This window comes from Solanum pennellii, chromosome 1 (assembly GCF_001406875.1).
Source record: "Solanum pennellii chromosome 1, SPENNV200".
Classification (NCBI taxonomy): domain Eukaryota; kingdom Viridiplantae; phylum Streptophyta; class Magnoliopsida; order Solanales; family Solanaceae; genus Solanum; species Solanum pennellii.
This window is the reverse complement of record NC_028637.1, coordinates 107,350,902-107,367,377: the sequence shown is the minus strand read 5'-3', so window position 1 is coordinate 107,367,377 and position 16,476 is coordinate 107,350,902. Positions and strand designations below refer to the sequence as shown.

Genomic DNA, 16,476 nt, shown 5'->3' with positions numbered 1-16,476 from the left:
ATAATTTCTTACACGCTAAATTGTAAATAGAGAATCATTAAAGTCAGCTAATCGATTAATCAAAAAGCCATATAAATATCTTAATTGATTTTAAATGATAGACAAAATTTTGAGTAACAATTAGTCGATGGGAAATTAAAAGGAAATGTAACAAACAGAGATTGGGTGCCTAACTTGAAAGTTGAAAAGCAAGAAATATATTAGGTAATTGTAAATTAAAAGGAGATTCCGTGCACATTATGCTTTAGTTGTCCGTTTACTACTGACCATTTCATAAATTGATTTTATATTCTATAGTATAGTTGGAAAATATATTTATAAAAAATAAATTAGTAGAGAAATAACTAATCATCATTAATTAGAGTTGTTATAACATATTAATTATGAGCTAACGAATTTGATTATGATTTATGCACGCCAATCGTCTAAAAGCGTGTTTTTAGTTTTAATCCGAACTAGTATTTATATCACGTCGCTCTTAAAAATATATATACTTAATTGGTTTACATTGTTTTATAAGTTATCAAAGATTTAAGTTCTTTTCAAGTATTGAACAATTATATTTGGTATTTCTTCGTTCTTTTTTAGTTGTTATAGTTTATTTTTTGAGAGTCAAACAAGACTCTCTTCGTTTCATTTTATATGTCATCTTTTTCTATAAATAGTTGATCCATAATACTACCTCCGTCCCTAATTACTTGTCCACTTTTTTTTTATAGTTGTCCCTATTTACTTGTCCATTTTGACAAATCAAGAAATGACAATTTTTTTTACCTATTATACCCACAATTAAATGAATAATTACTTTGAAAAATGTAGAACTTTTCATCCACTTCATAATTAATAGGGGTAAAATGGTAAACTCACTACGTCATTAATTATTTTTTTAATAGGTGTGCCAATTCAAAAGTGTAAAAAGGGACATAGGGATACTTCTCATTTCATAAAATCAATGCATAAATTATCATATTTTTCCTTTTTTTATCCTTGTGAGTTATTAGCCTTCAAAATATACATTTAACCAGCTTAGAAAATTTAAATAAATGATTCATGTTCATTGATTAAACTAATTAATCAAAATAAATTAATTCATATATTTATTGACCGAAAACTTGAGTTCCAAAAAATTTAAATAATAGTAAAAGGGTAAAGTTACATCATTTTTCAATGCAAGTGATAAGTAAAAAGGTGATATATAAAACGGGAAGGAGGGAGTAAGAATTTTGACGGACATATTAATATGTATTTTTCCATCATATTGAAAAAAGTTGCAATTCATAGTACTTTCCATATAGTTTTTGAATCTAAATATATTGAATTAATGTAATTTAATTTACCTTTAAAAATTAGTTAAACTATGACAACTAATAAGAAACGGAATGTGTATATATTGTTACACCTCTTAAGTCTAAAGTAGTCATTACCTACTAAATTACAAACTAAGGTATTTCGATTTATTCTTAAAAAATAGAAAAATATTTTCGAACTAATCAGTGTAACAAAAATTAATCAAGCAAATTTGCATTGATTAGACTAATGACCGTCACTTAATAGTTATATAGTTAAATTAAAGCAAATTAAATACTCCTATATTTATCTTGAATAAAATTTACTAGGACTGCAACTTTATCCATTAGGAATCTTACAAAATGAAAAAAGCAAAAGGAACATGATATATAATTAGAGAAATTATGTAGAAGAATAATAAGAAGAATCCATAATCATAAAGTTTAGTAGTAGTTTACATCTGTCAAATCAGCCACGTGCTATGGATTAATTAAACCACTCAACTAATTATCATGCCAATCATTGATTAAATAATACAAAAGATAATTTACACTTATCACTAGCTTAGCTAGTGGCAATTACATATTATAGGTTTTAAGTGTATAATTAACAACACTAATTATATCACGTATCTCACTTCTGTGGCCCATAACACCAGAAACTATTACTAGTAACTAATTATTTGATACTACTAAGAGTACTATCCCCCCCTCCCCGTTGGATCCGAGGGACGGAAGGAGGTTTATCTAAATTCTCTTCGTAATAAATTATATAAGATTAGAAATTATTTTAGTGATTTACGAATTTAAAATATATTTTATATTTCAAATTTAAATTCTAGACACTATATATTTTTTTATTTTTTTTTTACTTTTGTCCTTTTTCTACTTATAGAGATTGCTTCTCTTTGTAATTATTTTTGGGGTGCATGTTCAAGGGTGTCCTTTATAAGTCAATATTATATATTTCAATTCTTCTGTCACAGATCTGAAATATTGGGATTATATGTACTCTCTCTTTTCACTTTCTTTGGTTGAGACTTGAGAGGCTGAGGCCACGACACAATTAAAATATATATAGACTATAGTATTATTTTTTCATTTGGTGAATTAACATTATGGAGTGTATTTTATCTTCCACCAACACATATAAATAACTTTACTTGTCAAAACTTAATTAATAGATGAACAAAATCATCTAAAATAAATGTTATCTCTCCTGAAATTTTGAATTTGAAATCTAATCAGTAATGAATCAATTAGGATTTTACGGCAATGGTACGAGACTTCTATTTTAACATATATTAGCGATATTTGGACTTTTTGTCATAGTGGATGCTCATGCTAAACTTGTAGTTATAAAAATATTGATGAAGCACCATACCTGCAAATATAGGTTCATCGAGAGATTTTATGATTCTCAACTCATTTTATTGTAATTTCTTAACCACATTAAATGCTCATTTGGTGTAATATAATGGAGCAAACGAAAAAAAAATAGTAATAAAAAATTGGGAAAATTGATAAATATAACAAGGATTATTTGACACATTTATACAATAATTTTATAATTAGTCCATAAACCAAACAAATCAAATGATGAAGATGAAAGAGTCCAAAAATTAGTCTCACTCACTCTCTCTATACACACGCAACCTAAAGTTATGTATCAAAGAGTTTGATTCATGACATGTAGTTTTTATATTTTTTAGATAATTGTGATATTTCAATCAACTTACTTATATAGTAACTATTTCATCAAATGATTTTAAAAATTTTGTTTGTTTTGAGATTTGAACTCTATTTTCGTAATCTCAAATTTATTGATTTGATGTGACGTACTACCTTTATATTTTGCTTCAAAGTCTCTTGCAACGAATAATTATTTGTGCGTCAACTACCACTATGCTTCTAAGAAGTAGTCCTTAAAGCTTTAGTGATTAGGTGTACCACTTGCTGCCTCCCTTTTTACTAGTAATAATAACTATATACTAATATAAAACCACCCATATATAATTGTCATATATAGGTGTCATGACACTACCATAATTTATTGGCATATAATTTACAGGTATTTTTTTTTTTTGGTCCGGACGAAATTTGATTTTACATGATCTAATTTGCGAACTGGGCTTTTCAAGTATTTTTTTTATTTCAGAAGTTTAAACTCGAGAACTTTAATAAGTGAATGGACTTTAACCATCACACACAATTTAAGTTTGGTAATTTACATGCAGGGGTGGAGCTATACCCCTACCTGAAGAGTGTCAAGTCATGCCCATATCGAAAATTATATTGTATGGATAAGTCTTTTTTCTTTTAGTTTTATGAGTATATAATTTATTATTGTTAATATCTCTTGATACAAATTGAAGGTTTAATGTATTATTTATGGTACTGTAATTTTTTTTTAAAAAAATAGCGTGTTTAGAGATATAGTTATAATTTTTTATACTTTTTCATTAATGAAAATTTTGATTCTATTATTATTTCCGTGTATGTTTAACAAACCCTTTCATGAGTATCCATGTGTGGAAACCTAACGTACAAATATTATTCTTCTCCCTCCAATAATTATCAATTCTTCACCTAAGTAATTACTATACTCTATGATTTGCTGTTAATTTTCAAAGAGCCTTTTATATTGGTAGGAAGGGATTAGAACGGCTATATTAGGTTTCGTCTCTCAATAATTAAGTAAACCAATGACTACAATTAGTACTATCTATTCATATCCCAAACATAAATTATGCCCTTAATTAGGTGTCGTTTTGGTGACATAATGAAAAATAATCACACCATAAAAATCTAACTAATAGTACAACGTTTGATTTATAACATGACATTTCTCATTGACAATTTAATCTAGGCATATATTTGATATTGAATTTATGTCATTTTCGACTATTGATGTAAGTTTGGTGTAATAGTGAATTTTTATATAATAATATTAAGGGATCGGTTGGTAGAATGTATAAGAATAATGCAAAATAGAGTGAATGTATAAGAATAAGGCAAAATAGAGTGTATTCGTAATGTTTGCATCAGTAGTGCTTACATTAGTAATGCTTGCATTAGTTATGCAAGTATTTTTTCTTATACATTGTTTGGTTTGATGTATTAGAAATAACAAATCTTGCATAATTTCTATTAAAAATATATATGTTTACAAATATACCCTTCGTACTTTATTTATTTGTACGGTTCCTTTACAACAAAATTCTTTGCTAAATCATAAAAGAAATTCTTTGTTAAAACATCATTAACTTTTTTTTTTCAAAAATAATATTAAATAGTTGACTATTGCGTTAAAATATTTTTGTGAAAAGTTGACAAATAACTTTTTTTTTTTATCAATTTATCGTCACAATAGTAAATTTTTTGATTAAATATATTGAAATTAGATTTTTTTTTTTTTTAAAAAAGATACTTAAGAGTTCATAAAGCCTATTAAGACACTAAAAAAATTACTTAAAAGACACCGAAAGCCAAATCAAAATAAAAACAAAAAGTTATGGCAACAAAGAAAATGAAAAGACTTTGAGGGTAGATTTGTAATTATATAATCTAATGTAAGTGTTAAAATGTTGTGTATCACTAATACCTAGAATTTTTTGATATTAGTAATACACAATTTAATACAATAGAGTGTACATGGCATGAAAAAAGTGTACCAAACAAGGTACTACTAATTTCTAATATACACCTCATATTTTCTAATATAGTCTACCAAATACCCCCTAATGTTGATTTAAAATAATAATAATAATATACTTAGCATAACATCTTAAGTAGAGTTTGAAAAAAAATGAAATATAAGTCATTCTTACTTTATATCTTAAAAAGTAGACATGTTTTGTAAAGTATTAACTAGAACATTTTTATTTGTGAGGGAAAAATAAATTCTGCCTAAATGTGATGGAAGACATTTTCTCCATTTTGATTAAAAAAAATCGAGTATAAAAAATGAAATAATTCTTCATAAAAATATTATATGTACCAAACACACTATATTTGATGATAGTTTACGAGAAAGGCAAAAGACAATTCCTTTAGAAAAAGTGTTTGGTTGTTTTGGACAAAATGTCCATTTTTTTGGGACAAAAGTTCTTTTTTTCTATCTTGAGGGAGTGGTCCACCAAGTAACTCACGTTTATATGTTTTCTTTGTTTTAAACCCTAAAATGAACATGAAACAAGTAGCATAAAATTATCGACCGATTTAGAATTTTTTTAAGTTTATGATTTTTTATGATGATTTCAAGTTAATATAAAATAATAACTGAACCAACGAATTAGATTTCAAGGTAAATATATTCGTCCATTTAATACTTTTGTCTTATATAAATGCATGATCTAGGAAGAAAGCTAATGACTCCTAACCTAAAATATGAGTTTTGCACAAAACCATCAAAGTATGTAATGTAGTGGATGGTGTTGTTTCTCTCTAAATTAGAAGTCTCGGATTAAAGTCTTGGATATTAAAAAAAATCCTTGATAACTAGCGTTTTCCATCTTATGAAGCTTTACGTGGCACAAATCCAAATCAGTCAGACTTTCATATAGATATCAAACATGAAATATCAAAAACAGAAACAAAAACAAACAAACATCACACTAGAAGTTAAACTCCCTTACCTAAAATATGAGTTTTGTACAAAATACTTTGCCTTTTTGTGTGAAAAGACCAAATGAAATTCAAGTATAGTGCTGTCTTTTACTGGTTGTTGTGGACACCTGAGGTGGATATGAAAAATGACCATACCTTCAATTAATTCCAAAACAAAACAAAAAGGCAAAAAATAAAATAAAAATAAAAGAAGAGTTGACCATCATATATCGTTTGACTTCATCATTGCTTCAATTTTGCTCCATGCCCCCCATATAATTAATAATTAATAATAAAATAAAAATAAAAATAAAAATTGCACACACTACTAAATAGGCTCCACCAGTGTCTTTGCACCATTTGGTTTAAACATGTAATCAATGTTCAACTACTTGCACCTTTTAAGATTTTTTGAATTCATAGATAAATATTCCCTAAAAAACAATAATTTTCATGTATATGTCCAAGTTTTGTGTGAAAAACATTGATTGAGTTAGAACTCAACAATAACAATAACAAAATAAAAATAACATATTTAATATAATTTTATAGATATAGCTAAAAAACTATGTAACGTATATAGATTTTACTCGTACTTTATAGAAATAGAGACACTATTTTCGAAAACCCTCAACGCAAGTAACAATTGAGTTAAAATTTATGAGAAAAGAATTTCATTATAATTTGTTTATGACAATTTGGCGCTCTCATTTTTACCAATATGATCCCTGTACTTGAATAATATATAAAAATTTTATGAAACACAAACTATAACCACATTCTCATGTACGAAAAAGCAAATAAGAAAACATAGATTAATCTAAAATCTATCTCAAAAATCTTAAATTCTCAATTTTAATTTAGCAGTCTAGCAAGTCCTTTTTAGTTCTAGAATTTGGAACGGTAATTATTGCTTCAATTTGAATTAAAACTGCAAATTAGTTACAACAAACATTGATTACTTTCCTTATTTTTAGTTACAAAGTATTGTTTTGGATAAGTCGTGCGTGATACAAATTGAAGAGAAGTTCTTCTTTTCTTTTCTATTTTTTAAAGTAGAGTTGCTTCCTATGACTAATTTATATTTTATTTTAAAACAAAACCAACATTAAATTCTTCACTATGACGTTTGATTATTCTAGTCTACTCTTCTCGAAATAAAATATATTATTTATTTGTTTATTAATTTTAATCGATTAACTTAAATGTTATAATTAATTCTAAAGAAAATTGAAATCAACGTCTCTAAACAAAAAAGATAGCGATAATTAAGGTCTACTTACACTTCAGCATTTTCAGGCCTCACGTATGTGATCACACTTAAATATATTTTAAAAGAGTATAAATAAAAGTAGATACAATAGAATGATTAGATCGTTATTTTTAAGAAATATAAACGTCAATATCTCTTCATTCATACAATTAGTGATGAAATTAACATGCTTATACAATTGGTGATGAAATTAACATGCTTAAATCTTTGGATAATTAATGAAAGTATTTTGCTTAGTGCATGAAATAATGATCATATGATATTTTCATGGTGGAATATTTTCTTGTGATTGATTTTTTGATACACATTAATTGTAACTATGATTAATGGCTTCAAATTAAACATGTTATCATTGTCATTCAACGGCTCATATACTCATAGAAAAGACAGCATCTAAAAAGTTAATTAACCGCAATAATTACGTTTCAAGTTTTATATGTAGGAATTAACTTACAAAGTCTCTAAAAAATATTTTGTCAAATTAACTTTTAATAAGAGGAAATTCAGGATTTAAAATGTATGATTTTTAGAATAGTTTCAAGTTAATATTAAATATTTTAAAAATTGACTGTATGATTATATAGTTATAGATATTAATTGTTTTTTAAAAAACATATATAAATGACTTTATATTTGCCTCCGTTATTAATTGTTCTTTTAATATTTTGTTTATATCATTACAAATATTAGGGGATAATACAGAACTAATTATTTATATGTTAGAATTTTGACCGCTTGATTTTTTTTTTTGGGTAATTGACTAAATATAGAAATTGCTTTTACCCTTTTTTTGGAAATATTTTATAATTGTGGTGAGTTTTAAAAAAACCAAGTTATAATAGTTTCATATATGAACATAAATAAGTTGAAGTCAAATAAACTATGAAAATTGATTTATTATTTTGTAAAATACGAAAATTGATTACCAAATCACAATGAATTAATTTGACACAATAATGGTATTAGATTCTTAAAACTGAAAATGAAAATAACTGAATTAAAACATTCAATATTGAAATGTTAATATTTTTTTTATAATTTAAACTTAGTGATTTTTGAAAGTTTAAGCGAATTATTAAGATTTTCTTCTTCTATATTTATTTATATTTTTAACGAGAGTTTTAAATACTTCATATTTTTTTAAGAAATTAGTTTCAGAATAATAAAAAAGATAACAATACCAAATAGCATTTAATTTATATTCTTAAATAATTTTCTAAATAAGTGTATCATCTCCTATTAATTCACTTAACATGGACTAGTGAAAATATATCATATGTAATTAAATTAACATCACAAATTAAATATAATAAATATACCTAAAATCCAATCATCCATATTAATGAAATTATCAGATAAAATTAAAAGAAAAGAGTTACCCATGCCATAGTTTCTTTTTTCATTTTTTTTTAACACGATGTTATTTTATTTATTGAGATAAACCCAAGCACGTCCAAAGATGTTTTATTTATTTATTAAAAAAATATATTATGAAATCTGTCTCACACATGTTTTCGTCTCATTCAATACTTTTTCCACCAAAAAAGAAACCAACTCTTAGTCAGCATTATTTTTTAAAAAATAAGTTTGCTTTAAATAAAATTTACCTAAATATCATCGAATTTGTAATATAAAAGAAAAGGTAATTAATTAAAAGATTTTCCATAAAAGTTGCCGAATAATACTTTACACAGATACTCCTCACTATTTATCTACCAAAATAAAAAGAGAAAAAAGAGTAATAATTAGAAGAAAGATTCTAGTGAGAGAAAAAAATAAAACCCAAATTAAGTAATTTAATTATTGTTAATCTATTTTAGAATTAAACTAGTTGTGTTTAGCTTAGCTGTTTTTTTGCCACTTTTCCGGTGGTCAACTTAACCCCACCACCCCCCATTACCGATTCCCGGCGGCGAAAAAAGTTTAACTTTGTCAGCATTTTTTCCAAAAGGGGTAAATATACTTCCATAAACATACAATCTTTTTTGTGTTCTTCTGTTAAAATTTCAAAGATTACAGCAATGATCACACAGAGTTTATAGAGAGAGAATTAGGATTGACTCATTTACTTTCTCTCTCTACATCTCTACTATTTCTCCTCTTTTCTTCATTCACACCACTTTCTCTCTCTCTCTCACACACACACACCAAAAAAAAAAACCCATTTTTTTTAATCTTCTCTCTTACCCATCAAACTGAAGAAACTGAAAGAAAATGAGTTGGTAGAGAGAAAACAGTATATGGGATTAGCATTTAGAAGTCTTCTTTGGTTTATCAAGAACAAAGAAAGAATCAAAGCAAAAGCTACTAAAAGGAAAAGGTAAGCTTTCTGACATATAATGTATATTCCCTTTTTTATTTCAAGAATCACTTTGATATAGAAGGGGTTCAACAAATTAGAGATGCCCATTTATATATATTTGAGAAATGATGAGAATTTTCAAAGTTAAATGAAGGTTGAGGAAGAATGGTGAAGCAACTGGGCAGAGTGGTTTTGTTTTGTTTTGTGTTTTTCTTGCTGTTTGACTCTACATTTCAACAGAGGGTTAGTTCTTCAACTGAGAAATTTGCTTTGCTTCAACTGAGATCTTCTTTAGGGTTAAGAGCCAAAGAATGGCCTATAAAGGGTAACCCTTGTTTTAACTGGGCTGGGATTCGTTGCAAGAATGGTCGAGTTACTGAGATCAACATATCTGGTTTTAAACGTACTCGAGTTGGGGGTCAAACCCCTCAATTCTCAGTTGATGCTCTCCAAAATTTGACTCTTTTGGAATCTTTTAATGCTTCCAATTTTGTACTTCCTGGTTCTATTCCTGAATGGTTTGGTCTTAGGCTTGTGTCTCTTAGGGTTCTTGATCTCAGGTCATGTTTCCTCATTGGTCCTATTCCTCCATCCCTTGGCAATTTGACTAGTTTAGTTACTCTCAATTTGTCCGACAATGGTCTCACAGGACAAGTGCCTCCAAGTTTGGGTCTATTGTCACGCCTATCAAGTCTTGATCTTTCGCATAATAAGCTTGTTGGGGTAATTCCTGATACATTTGTTTCTCTTAAGAACCTTACCTTGCTTGATATGTCTTCAAATTTCTTCAAGGGGGCTATTCCTTCAGATATTGGGACTTTGCTTCAGTTGAAATCCTTGAATCTGTCTGACAACAGCTTTTCTACTCCGATACCCACCCAACTCGGTAGCCTTTCTAATTTGGTTGATCTTAACCTCAGCTTCAATAGTCTAAGTGGAGTGGTCCCTGAATTAGGAGGATTACGGAACTTGAAGAGAATGGCAGTTGGGCATAATAGTCTGTCTGGATCGTTGCCTAATGCTTTGTGGTCGATGCCTGGATTGCAATTCCTAGATGTCTCTGCAAATAACCTCACTGGTATTCTGCCAAATGTTAGCTCTGTGGTCAGTGCCACTGGTGCAGTGTTTAATCTTTCTCATAATATGTTTTATGGAAATTTGCCTTCTTTAAACAGAAGCTTCAGTTTTCTAGATCTCTCAGGAAACTATTTTGAAGGCAAACTCCCAAATTATGCACAACGCAATGCGTCAATTAGTAGCAATTGCCTCCAAAATGTGACAAGTCAAAGGAATAGGAGCGAATGTGCTTCTTTTTATAGCGGACGTGGCTTGTTGTTTGATAATTTTGGAGAGCCAAACGCCACAGAGCCTCCTCCACCTTCCAAATCCAACAGAAAGAGTCACAGAAATAAAATCATATTGGTGGCTGTTCTGGGTAGCGTTGGATTACTTGCACTTGTCTTTATCTGTATATTGCTGCTGATTTTTTGCACCCGCAAACGGGGTGCCACGAATCAAAGAGCCACTGAGGTTGGGCCTGGTCCTGCCAGTTCAAGTCCACCACCTCCTGCACCTGGAGTATCATTGAATTTTTCAAGTTTAGGAGATGCATTTACCTACCAGCAGATTCTTCAAGCCACAGGCGAGTTCAATGATGCAAATCTTATGAAGCATGGTCATTCAGGTGATCTCTTCCGTGGTACCCTTGAAGGCGGGACACTTATAGTTGTCAAAAGAATAGATGTGCAGTCTGCAAGGAATGAAGCATACTTGTCAGAATTGGACTTTTTCAGCAAGGCTTCTCACTCCAGATTAGTACCTTTTATGGGGCACTGTCTGGAGAATGAGAATGAGAAGTTCGTGGTGTACAAGTATATGCCAAATGGAGATCTCTCCAGTTCTTTGTTTAGAAAAAACAATTCAGATGATGATAGTTTGCAGTCATTGGATTGGATAACAAGACTGAAAATTGCTATTGGAGCTGCTGAGGGTTTGTCTTATCTACATCATGAATGTAACCCGCCTCTGGTGCACAGGTATCAAGACTTGTCAGATTACATTTATTTTACTTCCATGTGCCACCACTTTTATGGTTAATCTGAGAGTTTTTGAATAGTAATGCTGGACTTATGTGATTTACTATTAATTTCCATGTTTGCATGTGCACTTTTATTTAATGAATCCAGATCTTCATTTAAGGATATTTATCATATATCTTGGAAGAGTTGCAGGCTACCAGCTACTCTTTCTATGTATATTCTTTGGTTATACATAATTTGGTGACTCTTGGGTAGATTCAAGGTAATAAAGGATATTTCTGTTAGTTTAATGGTTCGGGGGATGACTTGGAGAGCGCCCTTTTTGGTTTGTACACGTTGGAGATACTAGGATAAATGCTCTGAATGAAAGCTATCAAATATCAGTGTATTTCGTGTCTCTGAATTTGCACGGGACAAGATCCCCATAGAAGGCTCTCAAAACTTCAGTGCAGCGCAGACATTATGTTAAAGGTGCTTTGCAACTTTATGGATTGTGCCCATGTCTGGTGGACTGAAAGTCATCTAAAACCTATTTATAAATGGTAAATATTAGACGTCTGCTTCACTCTTAGCTTCTCAGGATTTATAAAAGGAGGCAATTCATGGCTGATGATTTTCTGATTTGCTATCAGTAGGAGATCTGTAATGTTTATTGCTTCGTTAGACTATTATTATACAGAGATGATCACATAAGGAATAGCCTCCACAATGACTCTATCAACTTGAGGACTTCACTTACTATTTTTATGAGCTACACTGGCATGCAATAAAATTAAGAGCTTACTAAACCTAAAACCTATCCTTTTAGGGATTAGCAATGTGTAACTTCAAGAGCCATGCACTTCTAAAATTGCTGTAAGCTCAGCTTCTATAGTTCCATGCATGGCTGCGAGATCTCTAATCTCGGCAGTTACAATTGTGTTAGATTCGGTATGAGGGATGTGGCCTTAGAAGATCTTGATGACATTATATTTTCTACTGTGCAGAGATATTGTGAATGCAGAAATAGAAATTTTCTCAAACTAAGAACAGTTATGTTTTTTCGAAAAAGCTTTTTTCATTATTATTGAACCTTCTCCATACATCAATCCTCTTTTTTTGATAACCATGGTGCCCGGGCTAGCTTGTGCACACCTCGACACAATCCCATCAATCTTAATCAACTAAAGTTAGTCCGCATATGATACTCCTTATCTTTTTGTACCTTTTATCTCCATGGAACCCTTTCTAACGTCAGCTTGGATATTTTAAAGATATTGTTGTGTGATCTATTCTCCTCCTTTCTGCCAAATTTCTTCATTAGTTTAAGCCAGTCAGAGAACTATCTCATTTCTCTTAACCTTTCCATCTGCATGTTTTGGGTTCAACCAATATTCTTTCACTGGACAACCCTTAGGGATTTGGGTTAGTGGCAAGAGTGCAATTCATTATGTGTGGGTTAAGCTCACGTTGTCAGTTTGAATCCTACATAGTCTAAAGCTTGGTATTTAAGTGGAGAAAGGTAGAAGGGTGGGCCCATTATCCACCAAGTGTTGGACCATGCGCCGTTATAGCTGGGAGGATTTCTCAGTTGCAAATAAAAGATCCTTTCATGGGGCATCTTATAGACTTTCTTGAACCGAATATCCTTTCCAGAAGGAATTTCAAAAGGAGATGCTTCTCTAAATGTCCCGCATAGTTTTTTCTGCAGCAGTTCACCATGAAATTCTCAATGATTTAATTGCATGAATTAATTTCTTGGATCCAACTCTTTCCTCCACAACCCACCCCCCACCCCCCCAAAAAAAAAAGAATTTTATTTCTGTCAGAATTTTGCTAGTGCATCATATAGTGACATCTTCTTTTTCCTTTGCCTACTGTTCTCGCAGAGATGTTCAAGCAAGCAGCATACTTCTTGATGATAAGTTTGAAGTACGGCTAGGGAGTCTAAATGAGGCCTGTGCACAAGAAGGAGAGAGCCATCAAAACCGAATTTCCAGGCTGCTCAGATTTCCACAGTAAGTACTTGTTGTTGGTAAATTCTATGTTCTAACCATCCTTTTCTTTTCGAAGGCAAACTACTATTACTACTAGGTTGTTATGTAATGGTCAATAATTTTGTTTCAACTTTTATCTCCCATGATGGATTTTAAAATCAGGCAGTTTTATTGTTAATATGTCTGCATCTCCAATTTGATGTTATAGAAACTACTTTGGCTTGGTTTCTAAATTGGATTTGAGTTCCACGGTTTTGCTGCCAACTCAAGTCTTTCTGGTGTATATTAATTAGCTCTGATATAAATGAGAATCCTAACGTTCATGCAGCAACCTTACTCTTAACCTTGTCATCTCGTTATCCGTTCTTATACAAAAGGGCTTTAGCTTTGTTTCGAAATTATGAAAACTTGAAATATAGGCCCTGACTAATTTAGTCCTGATGATAGTTATCATGCAGTTGCATACTGAAAGACCATCACCCACTTGTTAATTACTTCTGCTATCCATCAGTAAATTATTCCTTTACTATGTTATATGAATCTTTTTGCCTTGATTTACCTATGCCAAGCGGGTTTCACATAGGTGTTGTAGTTTAAGTAGAAATTAGCAAACAACTGTATGTACCCTTACCAGATACTTAAACTCGTGCATGGGATATGCATGCGTAGCTGAATCCATGTAACAGTCCTTTGATGTACATGTTTTCACTTAAGGAGAATTTGTTGGTTATGGTATTTGGTAGGGAATGCAATAGTTCTCATCCTTTTAGCTTTCCATCCTGTGGTGAAGTAAGTTTAATGATTTCTTACTCTCATTGTCTAGCTTTAACCATTACCTATTCTCATTATGCCTACACATCGAATGGAAGAAATTATTAAATTTTGTATTGTGGGGTAAATACTAAATACTTCTGGAATGACCTAGATATAATGGCATGTGAAAGATTAGTTTGAAGTCCTACGTTAGATTCCAATGATTTAGGCCTTCTATTAATTTAATCTTCATGGCTTCTGTTAAAACTTTCCAGGTTCTCTTATTTTAGAAATTGAGTTTACGACCACTGATCACAATTATATTCAATCATAATCATAATCCAGAAAGCTTCAGAAGTTTTTGTTTTATAGTGAAAACTTTTCCATATGAATTTCCTGCTTACGAATGGTTATCACTATTTTCCAGCTTTTCGTCGAAGCTTGTTGCGTGATCTCAAAAGTTTTGTTATATTCTTTCAACCAGTACTGTTTTATAGTTTATACTGCTTGTTGACATAGTTCTTCCTTTCTTATTTGCAGGACATCGGAACAAGGTGCATCAGGTATGTGCAATTTTGTTAGTTCTACTTTCCTTAAATAGATTTTACGTGGATATCCTTTTAATATTTTTTAAATTGGTGTGAGTAACTATTTAAAATTATTTGCGTCACATTTCCGATATTGTTTGTTGGTGGGTAAAATTTCCTTAAATTGGTCTAGGCAACAAATCAAAACTGAAGATTCTTAACAGAAGTAAGAATAAGTGAAACTATTAGGTGGAAATTTACAATATAAAGCTGATTCCAAAGAGCTATTGAACAGTACTGCCTAAAGAACTGGTGATTCTGATGGCAATGCTTTGCTTTACTTTTTGTGGAAGTATGCTTTGTTGCTTGAACTATCACTAGCGAATACTTCAAAGTCTACTTCTCTCGTCCTAATATTCTTTCTTACCCCATTGGACAGGTTCACCTAGTGCCACTTGTGCGTATGATGTCTACTGTTTTGGAAAGGTTTTGCTTGAGCTAGTAACTGGCAAGCTAGGTATCAGTGCATCCAATGACGCCAGCATGAAGGAGTGGTTGGATGGTACGCTTAAGTACATTAGTATATATGATAAAGAGCTTGTCACAAACATTGTGGATCCTTCCCTAATCATAGATGAAGATTTATTAGAGGAAGTATGGGCGATGGCCATTGTTGCCAGATCCTGCCTCAATCCCAAACCGTCAAGGAGACCCTTAATGAGATACATCCTTAAAGCTTTGGAAAACCCTTTGAAGGTAGTTAGGGAAGAACACACTAGCTCAGCAAGACTTCGGGCAACTTCATCGAGAAGTTCATGGAACGCTGCACTGTTTGGCAGCTGGCGTAGCTCCTCAGATGTAGCAGCCGTACCTGCTGCAGCTTCAGCACATAAGTTGGAAGGAACAAGTAGTTTGAAGCAATCCGGAACAACAGGCTCTCAAGGAAGTGGTCCTAACGGGGACAACAATGGTCATTCTTCATCAACTAGACGACAGTCCAAAGAGATATTCCCCGAGCCATTGGAGGAGCAGGATGTAGAGAGAGGACCACAGGCGGAGTAGAGAGGAGGGTGATTATCATTAATTCTTTGTTAATAATGCATTAAGGTTGCATTTTTCTTTGGGCACACCTTGTACATTCTCCGTTTCTGGAATGCTTGAGTTTGCAAGCCATTATCTTGCTCTCATCTTGAATATGGAGTTTACCTGGGGACAGCAAACATCAAATTGTTTATTGGGGTTTTGGGATTTTAAGTTCTTTTTCTGGGGATATAGTTGGAAAACAGGATTTAGTGGTTCTTTTTGTTAATTTTGTTTTTGGGGTTTTAGGGTTCATGTTTGGTTCCAAATTCCAATTCTTTTCTTATAATTCTTCTCTTTTACTAGTGTCTCTATGGAATGTAAATTACACACATATCTTTCATTTTCCAAATGGAGAAAAAGAGTATCCCATTGCTCTTTCCTTATTCTTGTTAACTGAATTTGCTTTGCTTCTTACAACTTTTGGTCTTCTGTGCACAGTGATTCTGGTCTACCATTGTTTGGTTTGGCATCAACGGTACTAGTCAAAGAAGTGGATCATAGTCCAAATCTAATAACAACGTATTCAATGTAATTGTTATGTTTTCCATCTACGATTAGTCTGTGAAAACATTATTCAATTCAAACAATCTATACAAAATTATCAACTCCCCAAAACATTTGTCTGATTT

At 31.1% G+C, this 16,476-nt stretch overlaps 1 protein-coding gene across 1 annotated transcript; it reads left to right on the top strand.

Moving 5' to 3' along the window:
- Positions 1 to 9,169: 9,169 nt before the first annotated feature.
- On the top strand, positions 9,170 to 16,245 carry LOC107008177 (probable LRR receptor-like serine/threonine-protein kinase At2g16250). The gene is made up of 4 exons (XM_015207103.2): positions 9,170 to 11,505; positions 13,377 to 13,505; positions 14,778 to 14,800; positions 15,204 to 16,245. Exons 1-4 carry the CDS (start codon positions 9,635 to 9,637, stop codon positions 15,824 to 15,826), a joined length of 2,646 nt encoding a protein of 881 aa, XP_015062589.1. The 5' UTR covers positions 9,170 to 9,634; the 3' UTR covers positions 15,827 to 16,245.
- Positions 16,246 to 16,476: the final 231 nt, after the last annotated feature.

Bases quoted from the DNA above. Each gene is read 5' to 3' on its own strand.
- LOC107008177 (XM_015207103.2), top strand. From the start codon at position 9,635: ATGGTGAAGCAACTGGGCAGAGTGGTTTTGTTTTGTTTTGTGTTTTTC. The intron at 11,506-13,376 runs GTATCAAGACTT...CTGTTCTCGCAG, and splicing joins AACCCGCCTCTGGTGCACAG to AGATGTTCAAGCAAGCAGCA. The intron at 13,506-14,777 runs GTAAGTACTTGT...TCTTATTTGCAG, and splicing joins AGGCTGCTCAGATTTCCACA to GACATCGGAACAAGGTGCAT.